The sequence below is a fragment of the Clarias gariepinus genome, chromosome 8 (genome assembly GCF_024256425.1).
Source record: "Clarias gariepinus isolate MV-2021 ecotype Netherlands chromosome 8, CGAR_prim_01v2, whole genome shotgun sequence".
Classification (NCBI taxonomy): Eukaryota; Metazoa; Chordata; class Actinopteri; order Siluriformes; family Clariidae; genus Clarias; species Clarias gariepinus.
Window position 1 is genome coordinate 10,100,775 of NC_071107.1, and position 19,390 is coordinate 10,120,164.

At 37.7% G+C, this 19,390-nt stretch overlaps 1 protein-coding gene across 3 annotated transcripts in view; it reads right to left on the reverse strand.

Annotated features, from left to right (window-relative positions):
* Nucleotides 1-341: 341 nt before the first annotated feature.
* LOC128529333 (regulator of microtubule dynamics protein 2) overlaps nucleotides 342-19,390 on the reverse strand; it is a 41,103-nt gene continuing 22,054 nt past the window's right edge. For all 3 annotated transcript variants that reach the window (XM_053502772.1, XM_053502774.1, XM_053502773.1), the window contains exons 5-11: nucleotides 18,361-18,421; nucleotides 8,345-8,420; nucleotides 7,896-7,973; nucleotides 2,885-2,983; nucleotides 1,359-1,412; nucleotides 1,183-1,263; nucleotides 342-1,055 (exon numbers count right to left, since the gene is read on the reverse strand). In XM_053502772.1, coding sequence (XP_053358747.1) covers nucleotides 1,008-1,055; nucleotides 1,183-1,263; nucleotides 1,359-1,412; nucleotides 2,885-2,983; nucleotides 7,896-7,973; nucleotides 8,345-8,420; nucleotides 18,361-18,421 — 497 coding nt within the window. In that variant the 3' untranslated portion in view covers nucleotides 342-1,007. The remainder of the gene's footprint in view (nucleotides 1,056-1,182; nucleotides 1,264-1,358; nucleotides 1,413-2,884; nucleotides 2,984-7,895; nucleotides 7,974-8,344; nucleotides 8,421-18,360; nucleotides 18,422-19,390) is intronic.

Consider the following 19,390-nt stretch of genomic DNA (forward strand, 5'->3'; position numbering starts at 1 on the left):
AACCTTTTCATAAAGGGATAATAATTATAGACAGCTTTATTTCTTTAGTCTGTATTAAGGTGTATATGTGTATATATCGACTTTGCTATTGTATTACACTAATCACCCATAACATTATGACCACTGACAGGTAAACTGATCAACAATGACCCCGACTATACAGTACACCAGCAAACTAGTTACAAGATTATTGGCACCCACGATGCCCACAGGGACCTAATGCCATACCATCTTGTCCAATCCCACTGCTGAAAAAAGTCAATGCTGGCCACAGTAGAAAAAGCACCAAAACAATCAGTGCACCACAACCTGTCACTCACAGGGCTCAGCAGGGCTTTCAATCTGATCGAGGATCCATGGAATGCGCTGGACAAAGCTCTGCAGAGCTGCCCGGGTGGCACAATGTTATCCCAAAAATGAGGTGGTTATACTGTAATGTTAATGTTCTGGCTGATTGGTGTATATTAATTTCCACTTTTTGAGCTGAGTCAGTATTCTTGGTCACAGAAGCCTGGGACTGGGTGGGACACTGCCCTATTTACTGTTCTGGTGGAATAGCTAAGAAATATATGTTTTTTCCACAACTATATGGGTACTAAAATTAAGAGAAGGAATTTGATCATTTATGATTTTTGTGTAAATCTGACATGTGTCACATACTGCGAGGGAAGATTATCATTCATTAAAATACAGTTGTCGTAATACTGAGAGTCATCTCCAGTCAGCATAAAGATAGAAATATTTAAAAATTAACAGTCGTCATGTATTTACAAGTAAATTTTGATTCATTATAATTTGGAACATGACTTATTGTCCTTTGGTTTGTGGTATATAAGTCATGTTGCAGATTATCATTAGTCAAAGTTCAATTGTCTTTAACGTCATGTCATCAACATTCATCAGAAAAAAAATTAGACTTTCAAGATTACACTCATATGTTCACAACATGAGTCCATCACTACAAGTAAAACTAGAGGAGATGTGAAGACTGTGGTTTGTGCTTCAGACTAAAGTGACATGAGAAGAGAGTCCAGCTCCTTTTGTGCATCCTCGTCCTGTGGCAGACAACACAATAGCAGACAACAGAAAACAATTTGTTTTAAATTTGAGGCAGAAATATAGAACCGATATATACACAACCAGAAATATATAGACTGGACTGTATGCACTTTATTAACTCACTTCTTTAGTTACTGTTTTCATTTCAGATGCAGAATCACACATCATCTTGGCTTGGTTTCTCTTGCCCAGGTCTTTATAGCACTAAAAATCAACAAAGAAATACACATCACCATTGAGGGATCAAAAGCATTAAAAGCCACCTACATACATAGAGATGCGTATCTGTAATCGTTTACCTTTGCTAAAAACACATAATTGGATTTAGAGTACTTGGGACACATCTCCTCTGCCTGTAAAAGCAAGCACAACAAAAAAAGAGCATTAACAGAATCCTACTACATATTATTGAAGAGCTGATGATATGATTAAATCCTGTTGCTTTTGGAGCTTTGGACTGTTCATGCACAGATTCAGTATTTGCAAATCAGTGTTTTATTTTTCCTGTGTCTTGTTTTTGTTTGATAAGATAAAGCAGTGTAATAGTAATGGAAAAAAAACACACTTGCCTTAGCAGAGTTTAAGAGTTATAAACACCCTGAGGATATGGTGATTAACGAGACAAACCAATGCTTGCCCATTCATCAAAATAAACAATCACCTTATCTATATTTGCATCAATTTAACCATGGCACAAAAAGGAAATAGCAAAGCACTGAAGTGTGTTCCACCAATTAAACTTGAAATGTTTCCCTGATGCTTCAAATCACAGTCATTCAAACAATCAGTTAAGCCGTTAAAACGTTAGGTTTGTCCAACATACAGTACAACACTGCCTCTGTTGGCTGAAGAAAGACTGAAGCCGATCTTTATGGATGTTGATGAAAAGGATCTCCTCCTTTAGCCCAGTCTTACAAAGGATCTTCTCATTCAGACTGAGTCTTAAAAATAATCTTCTCATTCACTTCAGGTTTAAACAGACTGAGTAGCTGTGAGCAAGAATGATGGGATTAACTGACATTTCAAATGAATGGAGGCTGGTCTGCAACTTTTTTTTTTTTTTTTTTAAGTTACATTGGAAGAATATCACCCTGAACCTGTTTCTCGATGCTGAAGCTCTGTTTTTCTAGCTAACTACAGCCAAGGGATGTGGTATAACTCTACAGGACGTGCTTGTTAGAAAGTGAGACAGCTCCTGGCTTCCAGGCGAGATGCAACAAGTTGCAACACATGCTGCTTAAATAAAAATTGAAGGGAGAGATACACAAGATGAAGAAGAGTCATGCAAGTGAGAGTCCTGGCCAGGAGTGATTTTATTTCTTTATATAAACATATGAAATATGCGAACAAAGATTAAATCCTGTTAAATACCTGGGGTTTGTTCTTTAACTCGCTGCAGGCACAATTCAGGTGCAAATACCTACTCATCACTACACAAACAGGCCTCTGTACTCCTGCACAAGGCAGATGGTGGGAAGATCCAAAAATTCAACAAGCTACACTACTGAGACCAGGCTTTACTGTTAAATTGTTTTTTATAATGATGGCTTATGATTTTACATTTTAGTTCATTTTACATTATTAGTAAACAGCTTTTTAGCTGAATTTTAACAGCATTGCTCTGCTCTGTACATAAGCAGCTCTGTTTAGTGTATTTTACCCGTAGTTCATTATTTTTGTATTTTGTATATAATGGTATCCAAATATGATGACTGACTTTTTTATGCTTATTTTTTTTAACCATGCACAAACCTGCATTAAGTCTTAAGCAATAAGCCTCATCTTTAGGGTTGCAGAGTTTTTCCACTCTGAGACTGAGGCCTACCTTCAGGAAGTTCTGCAAGGCATCCTGGACTGTTGCGCTCGGAGGCTCTCCAAACAATGTAGCAGCAATTTTCCTTTCAATCCATGTACACTGGGCCACCTGCATGCGCACACACATGCACAGAAAGACATAAACACCCGTCCACATATACACAGAACATACACATGCATGGTTTGGAAGGAATTTACAACAGACTTTAATCAGATTTTTAAGATCACATTACAGGACTGTATGCCTGGAAGAGATGCCTATAGTACTGTATATTCTACTCTGTACATATGACAAGAAGGAGAGAGACAAGTTCGTAAGCAGAGAGAGAAGAGGAAAGGCAAGAGTTTAGGAGTGATAGTAGGGACTTTGAATGTGGGGACCATGACAGGGAAGGGAAGAGAGTTAGTTGATATGATGCAGAGAAGAAAGGTGGATATACTGTGTGTACAGGAGACCAGGTGGAAAGGTAGCAAGGCTAGAAGCTTAGGATCAGGGTTCAAATTGTTTTACCATGGTGTGGATAGGAAAAGAAATAGAGTAGGAGTTATCCTAAAAGAGGAGTTTGTAAGGAATGTTCTAGAGGTGAAGAGAGTATCAGATAGGGTGATGAGTCTGAAGCTGGAAATTGAAGGGATAATGTTCAATGTTGTTAGTGGTTATGCCCCACAGGTAGGATGTGAGTTAAAAGAGAAGGAGAAATTCTGGAGTGAGTTAGATGAAGTGATGCAGAGCATCCCCAGAGGTGAAAGAGTGGTGATTGGTGCAGACTGCAATGGACATGTTGGGGAAGGGAACAGAGGTGATGAAAATGTGATGGGCAGGTTTGGTCTTCAGGACAGGAATGTAGAAGGACAGATGGTGGTGGACTTTGCAAAGAGGATGGAAATGGCAGTAGTAAATACTTTCTTCCAGAAGAGGCAGGAACATAGGGTGACATATAAGAGTGGAGGCAGAAGCACTCAGGTCGACTACATCTTGTGTCGACGTTGTAACCTGAAAGAGATCAGTGACTGCAAAGTGTTGGTAGGGGAGAGTGTAGCCAGACAACACAGAATGGTGGTGTGTAAAATAACCCTGGTGGTGAGGAAGGCGAAGAGGACAAAGGCAGAGCAGAGGACAAAGTGGTGGAAGCTGAGAAAGGAAGAATGTTGTGAAGTCTTTAGGGAGGAGTTGAGACAGGCTATGGGTGGTCAGAAGGTGCTTTCAGTTGACTGGACAACTACAGCCAATGTGATCAGGGAGACAGGTAGGAGGGTACTTGGTGTATCATCAGGTAAGGGGAAAGTGGACAAGGAGACTTGGTGGTGGAATGAGGAAGTCCAGGAGTGTATACAGGGAAAGAGGCTAGCTAAGAAGAAGTGGGACACTGAGAGGACTGAAGAGAGTAGACAGGAATACAGGGAGATGCAGAGTAAGGTGAAGGTAGAGGTGGCAAAGGCCAAACAAAGAGCATATGAGGACTTGTATGCTAGGCTAGACAGTAAGGAGGGAGAGGGGGATCTGTACAGGTTGGCAAGGCAGAGAGATAGAAATGGGAAGGATGTGCAGCAGGTTAGAGTGATTAAAGATAGAGATGGAAATGTACTGACAGATGCCAGGAGGGTGATGGGAAGATGGAAGGAGTACTTTAAGGAGTTGATGAATGAGGAAAACGAAAGAGAACAAAGAGTAGAAGAGGTGACTGTTGTGGAACAGGAAGTAGCAAATATTGGTAGAAGTGAGGTGAGAAGGGCATTGAAGAGGATGAAGAGTGGAAAGGCTGTTGGTCCTGATGACATACCTGTGGAGGTATGGAAGTGCTTAGGAGAGGTGGCAGTAGAGTTTTTGACAAGTTTGTTTAACAAGATCTTGGAGAGTGAGAGGATTTCAGAGGAATGGAGGAGAAGTGTATTGGTGCCAATTTTTAAGAACAAGGGAGATGTGCAGAGCTGTGGCAATTATAGAGGTATAAAGCTAATGAGCCAGACAATGAAGCTGTGGGAAAGAGTAGTGGAAGCTAGGTTAAGGGCAGAGGTGAGCATTTGTGAGCAGCAATATGGTTTTATGCCTAGAAAGAGTACATCAGATGCAGTATTTGCTTTGAGGATGCTGGCGGAGAAGTACAGAGAAGGTAACAGGGAGTTGCATTGTGTCTTTTTAAATTTAGAGAAAGCGTATGACAGGGTGCCAAGAGAGGAGCTGTGGAATTGTATGAGTAAGTCTGGAGTGGCAGAGAAGTATGTTAGAGTGGTGCAGGACATGTATGAGAGCTGTAAGACAGTGGTAAGATGTGCTGTAGGTGTGACAGAAGAGTTTAAGGTGGAGGTGGGTCTGCATCAAGGATCGGCTCTAAGCCCCTTTTTGTTTGCTCTGGTGATGGACAGGATGACAGATGAGGTTAGACAGGAGTCCCCATGGACTATGATGTTTGCAGATGACATTGTGCTCTGTAGCGAGAGCAGGGAACAGGTGGAGGAAAATTTGGAGAGGTGGAGGTATGCTCTGGAAAGCAGAGGAATGAAGGTTAGCCGCAGCAAGACAGAATACATGTGTGTAAATGAGAGGGACCCAGGAGGATCAGTGAGGCTACAGGGAGCAGAGGTAAAGAAGGTGCAGGATTTTAAGTACTTGGGGTCAACGGTCCAGAGCAACGGAGAGTGTGGAAAGGAGGTGAAGAGGCGGGTACAGGCAGGTTGGAATGGGTGGAGAAAAGTGTCAGGTGTGTTGTGCGATAAAAGAGTATCAGCGAGAATGAAAGGAAAGGTGTACAGGACAGTGGTGAGACCAGCGATGCTCTACGGCTTAGAGACAGTGGCGCTGAAGAAAAGACAGGAGGCAGAGTTTGAGGTAGCAGAGCTGAAGATGTTGAGGTTCTCTTTGGGAGTGACAAGGATGGATAGGATTAAGAATGAGTTTATCAGAGGGACAACCCATGTTAGATGTTTTGGAGATAAAGTCAGAGAGGCCAGATTGAGGTGGTTTGGGCATGTTCAGAGGAGAGATTGTGAATATATCGGTAGAAGGATGCTAAGGTTGGAACTGCCAGGCAGGAGGTCTAGAGGAAGACCAAAGAGGAGATTTATGGATGCAGTGAGAGAGGACATGAAGTTAGTTGGTGTGAGAGAAGAGGATGCAGAGGATAGGGTTAGATGGAGGCAGATGATTCGCTGTGGCGACCCCTGAAAGGGAACAGCCGAAAGACAAAGAAGACATATGACAAGAAGGAAAAGTCATTTCTTATCTCTAATTGACATAGGAGTCCTTAGACAACACTTCAAATAATGCCAGTTTAAAAAAAAAGATCATTATTATATATTGTATTAAACAATACACAAGCATTATGCTGCAGCAAGATATACTATTAAAATAATAGAGAAACATATCTGCATAAGCTGAAGTGAATAAGAACAATTATAGAAATTAAAACATGGAAAACACTCATAGAAGCACAGCAGAAGCATATATTCATCAACACCAGAGACAGTAATAAAAACTTTTAAATATTTCAAACTCTGAACAATAAAACTGTTGCTTAAACAGAATTGCACATGCATGCACAAATACAAAGACACACACACAGACAGACAGACTAGGTTTAAGTTCATTTCCAGGAAAAATCCAGCGCTGGAACAGTTGTCTTTGTTCTCTGTAAGAAGGTGCAATACAAGGTGTACAGATGTATGTCAGGCTTAACACTAGAGCTTTGTGCAGCAATAATAATACTGTGCAAATTGGTGTTAGACATCAGTAATGACAAGTCATCTCCAGCTACTCCCCATATGCTTACTGGATTAAAAAAAAATCTGTACAGCCTTGTAAAATTGCAGGTTTTGATGATAAATCATGTCAGATCTTTTACCAACTTAAATGCAATAAGATGTGTAGACGCAAACAGAAATGTTTGTGAAAAATCAGAAAATGTATATTTTTAATAACCTGATTGTTTTTTTTAAATAACCTGGTTGTAAAATAGGACACACCCTTTTATAATGGGGCCTGTGTCTGTTCAAAATGAACAAATTACATTCAAAGCCATGTTTTAAAGTAATTATTATACATATGTAATTATTATACATTATGGTTAACTCAAAATAAAGATCAGCTGTTCTATCAGGATTTTCTGACTGCTGAAGCCATGGTCCAAAAGGAGTTATAAGGATGTATATACCCCCAAATCAGGACAGGGTTATGGGGGGCCAAATTGCATAGGACATTGTGAAGGCCATCATTAACAAGTGAAAAAAATAGGGAGCTACGATGACACTACCAAGACCAGGACATCCCTTCAAAATAGACAAAATTACAAAATGAAAAACTTGATAGGGTGGCAGGCTACAAGGAAACCTACTGCAGCATTAGAGGAAATACTGGATGATCTGCCATGTGCAGGACTGGTCATTCCCTTCATGTGACAACCTCTCAAATTCTTCACATGTCTGGACTATATTTGTTTAAGTGCATGGGGCCTGAAGTTACAATACTCACACAATGATTTGTCAAAGATTACATTTTGTCAATTATTAATAAATGACTTAATGTTGGAGAATATCTGCAAGACATGCTGGGTCTTGTTAATGCTCATAAGAGATGTAAACAGTCATTTGCTCTTGAGGTTAATAACACAAAAAGAAGCAGCTTATCATGTTAATAAAAAAAAAAAAAAGAGAAACCAAAACTGTGGTCCTGAAGACTGAAGAAAACCTACAAACTGTTACGAAGCACTGAAGCTGATAGACTCCTTTCTAAATATAGCATAACATTGTCTTACCAAAATCCTTTATCACATCAAAGATTATACATTTATCTTTGTTAATCATTTACTTTCTTCCTGGAACTCCCATAAGAGCTGCAAATACAAAAAAATAAATGCAGCCCTTCTGATTTCTAAATGCTTTGTCATTTTAAACAAAAATGATACTCAAAAGAGTGAATTTATTTCTAAAACCCAGGATATAAAATAGGAAGAAGTGGAAAAATCCTGTCCTGGCACCATAAAAAAAAATGAACAAAATGATCAAGTGGATAAACTGTCTTTACTCACAGCATAGCACCAGCGGCCCAGCAGGTAATAAGACAGCGGATCCTGTGGCTTCAGTTCAATGGCTATATCCAAATGATCCTGATATTTGGGAGAAACAAAGAAAGTACAAGAATTCATTACATTACATAACATAACATGACCTGTTAATTCTTGCTCTAAAGTACCAAAACAAAATGTTAATATTTAGGGAAGTATTAAACCACACACTCCGGCCTATAACTCAAATTCTATCTAGTTTTTACCGAGTCCTGTCCTGGCTTATTTGTCTCTGTGTCACTGTGCTTATAAAACATGTCTTTTTTTGTTATGCAATCCTCAACAAGTGATGCTTTTATGCGCATAGAACAGTGGTTTAGCAACCCAGAGCCTCAACTACTCAAAGTTAATCTGGTATAGTAGTAGTACAGTACTAGCAAAAAGGTAATTAAATGAATGTTTATTAGACTTACTTTGAAGAGATAGCCATTCTTTATTTTATTCTGGATAGATTCATATTCTGACAGAAGTCCACACAGAATAGCATACCTTGGGAAGCAAAAAGAAAAGGCAAATGCTTAGTAATCTCTCCCCCCACTTACATTCACACACAATCACTTATAAAGCAAATGACATTAATCGTAATGTTTCCTCACATGAAATGGCTATACACCATGAGTTTTTTTACTGCATAGCTTGAAAGAGCACGGCTGCCTAGTCAGAATTTGGCATACTGTACGTGTGCATGCACATGCTCAATAGCATGGTTATAGAACATTTTGAGAGGGAGGTATAAGGTGATCAAAGCTTTACCACCACAGCAAAGATTATCCTGCTGGTAGTCCCCTTCAAGCAGTACATCCTGAGCACAAACAGTTTTTAAACACAGGATCAAGAGATGAAAACACTGTCAGTCACAGAATTGGAGGTGGCAAGCATAGGGGACTCAATTTCTATGATTATACTTATGTGCACGTGTGTACATGTGAGAGAAAGAGTATTTGATGGCGGAGGTGGTCTTGTTGCAGAGCTCAGATTTCTGCAACGAGGGAAGGAAATCTTTTTTTGTTGGCAGAAAGCTCTGTTGGGGTAATTACTACAGCACTGTACTAACCTTTCTGATTCAATATCCCATTTCTGAAAACAGTAAAAACTAAATTGGTGTATCAACTGGGTTCAAGTTTAAAATGTTCAACTTGCAGCAAAATGTTGCAGAGTAGTTAAATGTCCTACTCAGAAATTGCATGCAGAAAATTATGATTTTTTTTAACAAGAGCTACATAAGTCATTGGCTCGGCTCACTTGGAACCTTGTCAGTATTACATGAGTTAGAGAAATTTGAAAAAAAGGGACTGTGATATAATTGATTCATTTACTTCCAAAGAAAACATTTAATAGTGTAGTGTCTCATTTTGGCACATCTCCTTTTACCTGTGATGATGCCAATGCGTAAATAATGATTATTATTATTCTTTTTAATAAACTGAAGTTCTAACATCTACCATGACAGACACTATAAAAGGTAACAGACACAGGTTTACAGAATTTGATTTGGCCAATCTAAAATCTAAGACACTAAGATCTGTCTTTATTTAAACCTAATTAAAATGCCTCTGCACATTACGGTAAGAAATTCTCAGCCATATTCTTAACTAAATGTGCAAGCGACTTCGCTCGCGTGGAATTTAATTTAAACACCATCTGCTGAATTTTTTAATTCACTTAAAATTTCTAAGGTGTGATCGCATTTATTAGTAGATTTTAACTGTACTGTATACACTTTTGAACCTATAAAAATAAAGAGACTAAAAAAAATGGCTGTATTTTCTAAACAATTAATGCAACATGTTAAACCACTAGAATTTAAGCCTACATTTTAATACCACCTTGATTGCTAAACGTTAAAGCCATTGTGGTGGTGTACAGAGGCAAAACTGCAAAAACCATCACTGTTTAAATACTTATGAACCTAACTTGTGAACACCTTTCCAAATGGAATAAGTAAGAAAAGACTGTGAATTAAATTTTAAGTCTGAGTTGCTTATTTAGAGTTATTTTCCTATATACTGTATAAGTTCCTACAGTATATGCTAACATACATCCCAACACACCCTTACACAAGCGCATGCTCATACTCAAGCTCCCATGAAAACACAGCACAAAAGGTACAGAGATCGACATGAACGACGAAGCGTGTGAACTAGTAATAAAAACGGATGAATGACACTGGAGTTGTTTCTGCCAACACGTTATGCAAGCCCGTATCCTTCAAGCCAGCAAGTGATAACAAAGGGGATTAAAAAAAATCTGGTGAATGGGGAGAGAAGGATTCATTACACATCTACTTCAAGAACAGAGAACCTCAGTTAGACATGCAGGAACGGTTTCTAACTCTTAACTTTCTGTGTACACAAGTCTTTCCCCGTACTGCCTGAGGCTCAACTTGCGCCAGCTCACACACAAGTAGGATCGAACACTTCCGTTCAATTACATACATTTGTGAGGGGACAAATATGTCATGCAAGTTGGTAGTCAGGTGTAGCACTAACACTATTTCCCTTCTTTTGAATGAAAATTTAAAGAGTCGTAAGTCACAATAAAGCATAATTAATAAAAGCTGCCCACAGCTAGGGCTCCTCTAAAGCTAAACATACACCATACACATGCAGACAAGATGTTAAAAACAAAAGAAAAAATTAATCTCCTATTACCCTTGAGGATTTTGAAGACTTCTTGTTAATCCTAGGCTAAGAAGGGAATGGAGGAGCGCAATGCCAAGGGAATTAGATGGACTAAATAAAGTTACAGGGATAAGAGAAAATTATTATAACTTATATTATAACTTTTCTAAAATACCAAGAGAGGATAATAATGAACATGCAATCATACAAATAATACATAAATCTCTCACACACAGTTGCTCCAGGACCAGCCAGTGCAAACCAGCACTCAGCACTGCCAATATCTTAAGGGCAGTACATGCAATGATAATCAAAATCATGTGCAATACAGAAAATCATGCAGATACAGGTGAAGATATTCAGTCAATGTTCACATTCCAAAAATAGAGAAAATGTGATCGCTGTGATCTCTATTGTCTTTGTCAGTATCTGCTGATCTCCTGTGATATTAACACACCAAATGTGCAAAATGGTTCTGTGTATTGCTCATTTAAGAGGTTAGAGGATAAAGGACATACTAGTTGAGCTAACTGGATACTATAACAAGTCGTCGGATAACCACTCTTTATAATCATGGTTAGCAGAAAAGCATCAGATTTCATAACACACTGAACCTTGATGCAGATAGAATACCTTGACAGAATATACCATCTGGTTTCACTTCCGTCATTAAAGAACAGGAACGTAAGGTGTGTACCTAATTTTTTATATAAAACAATCAGCCAAAACAACAATTCCACTGAGAGGTGAAGTGAACAGTGAATTACTGTTACTGTGGAGTAACAGTGATTATCTTGCTACAGTTGCACCTATCAAGGAGTGGAATATATCTGGCAAGAAGTGAACAGTCAGTTCTCAAAGTTAATTTGTTAAGAAGTAGAAAAAATGGGCAAGTATAAAACTCCATCTGACCTATGCGGTTTGACTTATGGTGAGACGCGGTGTTTGGCAATGCGAGCCACCGCGAGTGAGTGCCTGCCGTTCCGTGAGATTCTGCAGGGTCCGCGAGAAACATGTTTAATTTTTCATGCGGAAAGATAGGAAACGGTCACTATGCCAAAACTTGCTGTGAATTGCGATAAACTGCACTTATGGCCGCCGCGTAGGTGAGATAGGGGTACAGTATAAGGATGTAAGTGACTCTGACAAATGACTAAACGACTGGGTCAGAGGACCCCCAAAACAGCAGGTCTTGTGGGGTGTCCGGCGTATTTAGTGGTTAGTACCTACCCAAAAGTATGAGAAAGGACAACTGGTGAACAGGGTCATGAGCGCGTAAGCCTCATTGATGTGCATAGTGAGTAAAGGCTGGCTGCAGCATAAATTGCTGAAAATGTTGGCAAAGAGAAAAAGGTGCGTGACCCTGAACCATTGCGAAAAGCATCTACAATGGGCATGTGAGCATGGCACAATGGCAGAAGGTGGCCTGCTACAATGAATCACATTTTCTTTTACATCATGTGGACACCTTCATATATTCTGCTTACCTGAAAAAGAAATTGCACCAAGATGGACTATGGGGAAAAAGGCAAGCCAGCTTATGCAGTGTGATGTTTTGGACATTGTTTTGCTCAGAACGCTTGGGTCCTGCAATTCATGTGGATATACATTACTTTTTACCACTCACTAAAACAATATGTGCAAACCAAGAACAATACTTCATGGGAAGGGAATTTTCTAATGGCAGTGCCTTCTTTGAGCAAGATAATATGCCCTGCTACATTAAACAGATTATTCAGGAATGGTTTTAAAAACATGACCAAACTGAAGGCCTCTAAACTCTTCAGATCTCAATCCAAATGAGCATCTCTAAGATGTGCTAAAAAAAAGAAGTCTGATCCATAGAGCTCCAACCATACAACTTACAGAACTTGAGCAGCTAACAGCACACCTTCAGCGGTCTTGTAGAGCCCATGCAACAGGTCAGAGATGATTTTCTGGCACAAGAGGCACCTACACAATATTAGACATACTGATCTATTGATAATATTTCAATGATATACCTTTGTAATTAACAGTTTCTTTGAGTAGTGTTTAGTCAAAATATATAGACAAATACTATTAGAATGTCCACAAAACACCCTTAACACAGTTTCAATTACTACTAGACACAACATGAACACACGAAACATTAGGACAGCATGGAAACAAAAAGTTGTGGCATTTTTTCTAGGTGTATTAACTATAGTCACTATATTACCAATAGACATTTGTCTTTATGTGCTAAATGTCTTTGTCATCTGTAGGTTTTAAACAAACCACTAACCTCCTCCTGTCTCACCCTCAACAATGGATACACATTTAATCTAACATCTAATATAAAGCAATACATAATTCAATTAGGTCTATATTGGTAATTTTCTCAAGTTGGAATCTATTATTTTGGTCTTGAGAGTGACTAGGTTTAATCACTGTATTCTCTATATTCAGTTGGAGATTCCTATACATAAGAACTGGTCGGTTATTTAAGGTCAAACACAGCAACTGTTTCAGGATGAGATTCTTAATATCTAAACAATGCTTGGTGGAACGGCCACATCGAGAATGTCTCTGATTGCGTCTGAGCTCAAAAGGGCTCTTTGACAGAGGGAAGTGATGTTTTTTCCCCCGCCATTAGAATAAGTCCAGTAAAACAGAGGACTTTTGTATTAGAAAGAAATAAGCAAGGACTACAGTTTGTGGGTACAACAACTGGCTATGTGCCTTAGAAGCCCACAGTGTTACATATAACTGTATATAACTATATTGCAGAAAGACTACAACAGGTTCTATTTAATCAATAGTCAAGAAAAACTAATATGGACAAATTAAATTAAATTGGTGACTAGTTTCAGGGGAAAGACACAACAACAAAAAAAATTACTAGCTTCAATTTGCCTCATTAAAATTCTACAAGTTTCTGTAACTATATACTACATTATTTTAACACTCAACAGCACCAGCAACAACTGTGCAGAACACTGATTGAAAATAACCAATTGTAATAAAACTAAATTAACAAAGAATGCAAATTGCATAGTATACTAAACCAATAATATAAAAGAGTAAATACTATTGTTATAATAATGTCAGCCACAGATTGAAGTGAATACATTACAGCATTAACCCATTTGAACAAGAACTATTTATTGTACAACAGCTGAAGTATTCAGAATGGAGCAAAAAGGTTGGGGATTCACGAATGTATGGGCAAATACAAGACTTCATGATTTTGACCTAAATTGTCCTAATTTCCTGAGCCATTCTCTTTACTTTGCCAGGTACAAAACCACTTTCAAACAATTTGATTATACATCCAGCTGGTTTGCCATCTGTTAAATAAAAAAACATGTACCAGACCAAATCACACAGCAGCTCAAAATAAACATGAACTGGTCTATGTAACAGCTATTTACCACAACATTTAAGCAGGTTTTATTCTTAAATCTACCCTAATGTCTGTCACCTGCTTAAGCCTCTTGAGACGTGTGTTCATTGGAAAAATTGTTTCATTTGTTCAGCTGTGAGACCAAACAAACTGAATGATTTTATGTAACCCAAGTGTTCACAGACTCTGTTCATAAATTTGAAGAGGTGAATGCTCATGTCAAGACATGAGCAGGATTTGATGAAGGATGAGACATTTACAGCTTGCTTTCCAGAAACAGATATGTGCCTTCTGTTTTTATGTACGAGTGTGAGTCAAAATTATAATCTACACCCTGGCTGTAGAATATATTTTAATAAAATTTTAGTCATTTTTTGACATAATCCTCTTGTTTTTCAATACACTTGTCCATCTGCCAACAAGTTTTTATATTCCCTCAGTAAAAACGTTTTAGGCTGAGCTGCGAACCACAAAGGCACCGCTTTTTCATCAGAAGTGAATGTTCATCCTCCTAGAGCTGCTCAGGAGATCAAACAGGTGAAAGTCTGATGGAGCAAGATCAAGACTATAGAAAAAATGCTTCAAGACCTCAAAATGAAATTTTTGCAGAGTCTGAATAGTGTGGGCAGAGGTGTGCGGACGTGCATTGTAATGTAAGCTCACAACGCCTTTGGATAGCAGTCCTCTGCGTTTAATCCCAAGTTTAGGCCCCTGTCCACTGAGCCAAATTTGCTCTTCATCTAGACAGATGCAAAATCGTTACGAGCACTGGCGAGCTCGATAGAGCATGGTAACGGCTTACAGTCTCTTTTAGGCTCTGTATGAATTTTGGCATGTTCGTCTGCGTCGTTAATGTCGGGAGAAAATTTTGAGAATGTTCAACAATTTTGGCTGCCCCCTCCAGACATTAACGCTTTGTTAATGTTTTGGTATCGATTCATTGTGGGATATTTGAGCGCATTTATGGAGTCGATAAAAGTATTCATCTTCATGTTAAAGTCTGATACACAATAAAAACATTGTAATCTAAATTGTCTGTGGTTATAATCTAAATAATGTCTGATGGCAAATTTACCATAGAATTCTAATTCCTAAAATATATGAGGCATAGCTTTTCAGAAAAGCTTGGAGTGAAATTTTAAAAATAAGGGCATGGTTTTGCACGTACGCGCACGCGATGCCCCCACCACGCATACACCATGTCCTGCATGGCTCAAGGTCTGTATCTATGCATTGGGTTTAATCATACACAAAACAGTGCATCACTATTGATATTCACGGCAATTCATGGGATAACACTTTTATTGAAAGAGAATCCTCCAAAACATACTCAATAGTATGTGCAATGAATGACAGCTCTTTTCACTGTTCAGTGAAACATAAAGTGACATTAGGAATGAAACTACTAAGAAAAAGTAATAATAATAAAAATAATAATAATAATAATAGCCACAGCACTACTACTATTAATACTACTACAATTATTATTAATAATGATGAATAAAGAAAGTGCTGTCAACGCATGCCTGTCCAAACAAAAACTGCTTGAATGACGAAACAAATTAAAATCTTTAATATCAATGTAAAAATCTTGCCCAGAGAAACTGTCTCGTCACATAAATCCACACAAGGTGCCTCAGGGCTTTTTAAAAATTATTATTCAAATAATATTCATTATGCTTTTTTTGCTTCCTGTGTCCAGCATTTAATAATTATTTGACGACGAACGGCTGGAATGTGCTTGTGAATTTATGACTGAAATAAAGCTGTTTCACTTTGTTTAGCTTTGTGTATATTTTGTGTTTATTTTGTGCTGTTATTTTCTGATATCTATTATTTATGTTACATTTTGTCTGCTTTACAAAAGTTGTCACTCCTTGTGATCTAAGTATATTATGACTCTAATTAAGCTACTCATATTAGCACACACAGTTCATGTTGCATATACACACAATGGTCACAGAAATAACTTTAATCTAACAAGAGTAATAATAAATAGAAATTCTATCAATGTTAACCAATGAAAGTTAGACAGTGCTTTTTCAACCATGCTTCAACGGAATTATTTAAAAAAATAAACTCATGGAACAGGCCAAGACAAAGATGACGGTACTTTTAACTTAATAGTTTGTTGCACATCCTTTTGAGGCAATCACTGCAATCAAACGATTCCTGTAACTGTCAATGAGACTTCTGTACCTCTCAGCAGGTATTTTGGCCAATTCCTCATGAGCAAACTGCTCCAGTTTTTTCCAGTTTGAAGGGCGCCATTTTCCAGATGGCATGTTTCAGCTCCTTCCAAAGATGCTCAATGGAATTTGAGGTAATGGGCTCATAGAAGGCCATTTTAGAATAGTCCAATGTTTTTTTCTTTGACATTCCTGGGTGTTTTTAGCTGTGTGTTTTGGGTCGTTGTCCTGTTGCAAGACCCATGACCTGCAACTGAGACATAGCTTTCTGACACTGGCCAGCACATTTCTCTCTAGAATCACTTGATTGTCTTGAGATTTCATTGTACTCTGCACAGATTCAAGACACCCTGTGCCAGATGCAGCAAGGCAGCCCCAAAACATAACAGAGCTTCCTCCATGTTTCACAGTAGGGACAGTGTGTTCTTTTCTCGATATGCTTCATTTTTTCGTCTGTGAACATAGTGCTGATGTGCCTTGGCAAAAGGTTCCATTTTTGTCTCATCTGTCCATAGGACATTCTTCCAGAAGCTTTGTGGCTTGTCAACATGTAGTTTGGCACATTCCAGTCTGTTTTTTAATGATTTGTTTTCAACAATGATGTCCTCCTTGGTCGTCTCCCATGTAGTTCACTTTGGCTCAAACAACGACGAATGGTGCGATCTGACACTGATGTTCCTTAAGCATGAAGTTCACCTCGGATCTTTTCAGAAGTCTTTCTGGGCTCTTTTATTATCATTCGGATTATATGTCTCTTAGAATTGTCATCAATTTTCCTTCTGCGGCCACGTCCAGGGAGGTTGGCTACAATCCCAAGGATCTTAAATCTCTTATACCTTTAACCTGGCCTTTTCCTTTAACACGCTTGTTTATAATTTTCTTTCGAATCTCCTAAGACAACTCCTTTCTTCGCTTCCTCTGGTCTATGTTGAGTGTGGTGGTACACATCATGTCACCAAACAACACAGTTTCAGTCTTTTCTGGGGGTACCAAAATTTTTGTCTAGGCCTGTTCCATGAGTTTACTTTTTAAACAATTCCATTAATGCTTGGTTAAAAAGCAATGTCTGACTATATTGGTTAACATTCATAAAAATTTAATTTATTATTACTTTTGTCAGATTAAAGCTATTTCTGTGATTATTGTGTGTTTTTCTTTCATTGACCGAAGGGTACCAACAATATTGTCCATGTGTGTGTTTGTATGTGTGTGTATATATATATTACACATATACATACACATATATAAATATTTCATCCTTACACAAAGATTGACTCATGTCTTTCTTCCTGTCAATTTTAAAAACACAACATTTCCAAATATTTATATATATATATATATATATATATATATATAAAGAGAGAGAGAGAGAGATAGTGATACTGTAGGTCTTAGGTGTACTATTTATACCACTGCTCAAAAGTTTGGGATCACTTGCAAATTTCTTTGTTTTTGTTTAGTGATTTATTTTCAACATTTTACTACAATACTGGGAATTTCAAACTATTAAATACACATATGGAATTAGATAATTATGTAACAACAACAACAGTCAGTTGTTATTTTAACACACAGAGGTCAGCTTTTCTGGAATAGTTTTTGCAAGAACAGTAGTGTCAAGTGCATTTGCAAAACCCATCAAGCACCATGATGAAACTGGCTCTCATTTTCTTTAGTTTATTTAGATTTACCAGCCTTAGAAATCACCAACTTACTGCACGTAAGATTAGAGCCGTTATGTAGGAGAAACAACTTGAGACTTTAAAAGAAATTTAGCATATTTTGGATGCCTTCAGTCAGATATAAAAATTAGAAAAGACCATAAGGTAGTAGGTGTGTCCAAACATTTGACTCATAGTATACAGAATGTATATATTTTTCTCTTATCTTTAGGTATTGTCATTACAACATGGAATTTAATTTTCACACAACATTTTAGGACTCATGTGGTTAATAAAAAAAAAAACCCTCACTGGTCACACTGTGTAACGCTATATTTGCTAGGCCCTGGGATATATTTACCTTTATCTTTGCGTTGTATATTCTTTAAATTCTCAAAATTTATGCCTGCTTGCATCTTTATTAAGAAGAAAAATGCAATTCAGACCTAAAATATTACATCATACTCTTACATAACCTGGCCCACATGGAGCACTGTTATTGTTTAAAACAACTGACTGATGAAACAACACAACAAATCAACAGGATGAGGAAATGTCTTTTGTTCGATAGACTCAAATGTAAACACTTACCACTGATGGCTTTCAGCACACGTGGGGTTCACTGAAATGGCTAGTTCTCCAATTTGCTTTCCTGCAATGAAAGAATGATTAGTCCAATCTCAGAAATTCCTAAATGTTATGAGTTTAAACAAAAAGCAGGTAAATACTAAATATTATTGGCGATGCCTAAACAAAAACATCATTGTCAGAAAATGCTGGAATTGTGTATATTTATGCCAGTCTTCCTGTTCAGGTTGACTTGCACAGTATTGTTGGGAGAAAACTGTCACTGGATATTGTCACTATAGTTCTTCACATTCCTTTCCAATTCTTCAGGTAAATGGTAGACACAGGAAAGTAATGATTTACCAAGAATTAATCACACTCCTTCTAAATTTGGATGCAATCATAGAATGTAAATATACAAGAAATTTAGTCAAACTAAACTGATAAATTTACACTTAATTAAATTAGTTGCTTTATATTTAATTTGCGTTTGGCTAGGTTTTAAGTGGCCTACTACCACTTTTCTTTTTTTTTTTTAAGAGCTTATGCAAGTGCAATTAGGATTCAACCCAAGTTCTGGAAAAGGTGGGATGTTTTTTTTTTTTTGTTTTTTTTTTTTAATACAATTAAAACAAAAAGACTTCCAAATCACATGAGCCAATAATTTACTCAGAATAGAACATGAACATAATAAATGTTTAAACTAAGAAATGTAAAAATTTAATGCACAAAATAACCTAATTTCAAATTTGATGCCTGCTACAGGTCTGAAAAAAGTTGGGACAGGGGCATGTTTTCGATGGTGTAGCATCTGCTCTTCTTCTTAAAACAGTTTAAAGACGTCTGGGTATTGAGGTATACCATCAGAGATGCTGGCTTTTAAAACAAACGCTGACAACCTGCTGGAAGGTCTCCCCTTCTTTTTAGCCCGGAGAACATGGCATCTGTGATTTCCAACAAGAATGTCAAATTTGGACTCGTCTGAACATAGAACACTTTTCCACTTTAAAACAGTCCATTTTAAATGAGCCTCGTCCCACAGAACACATTTATA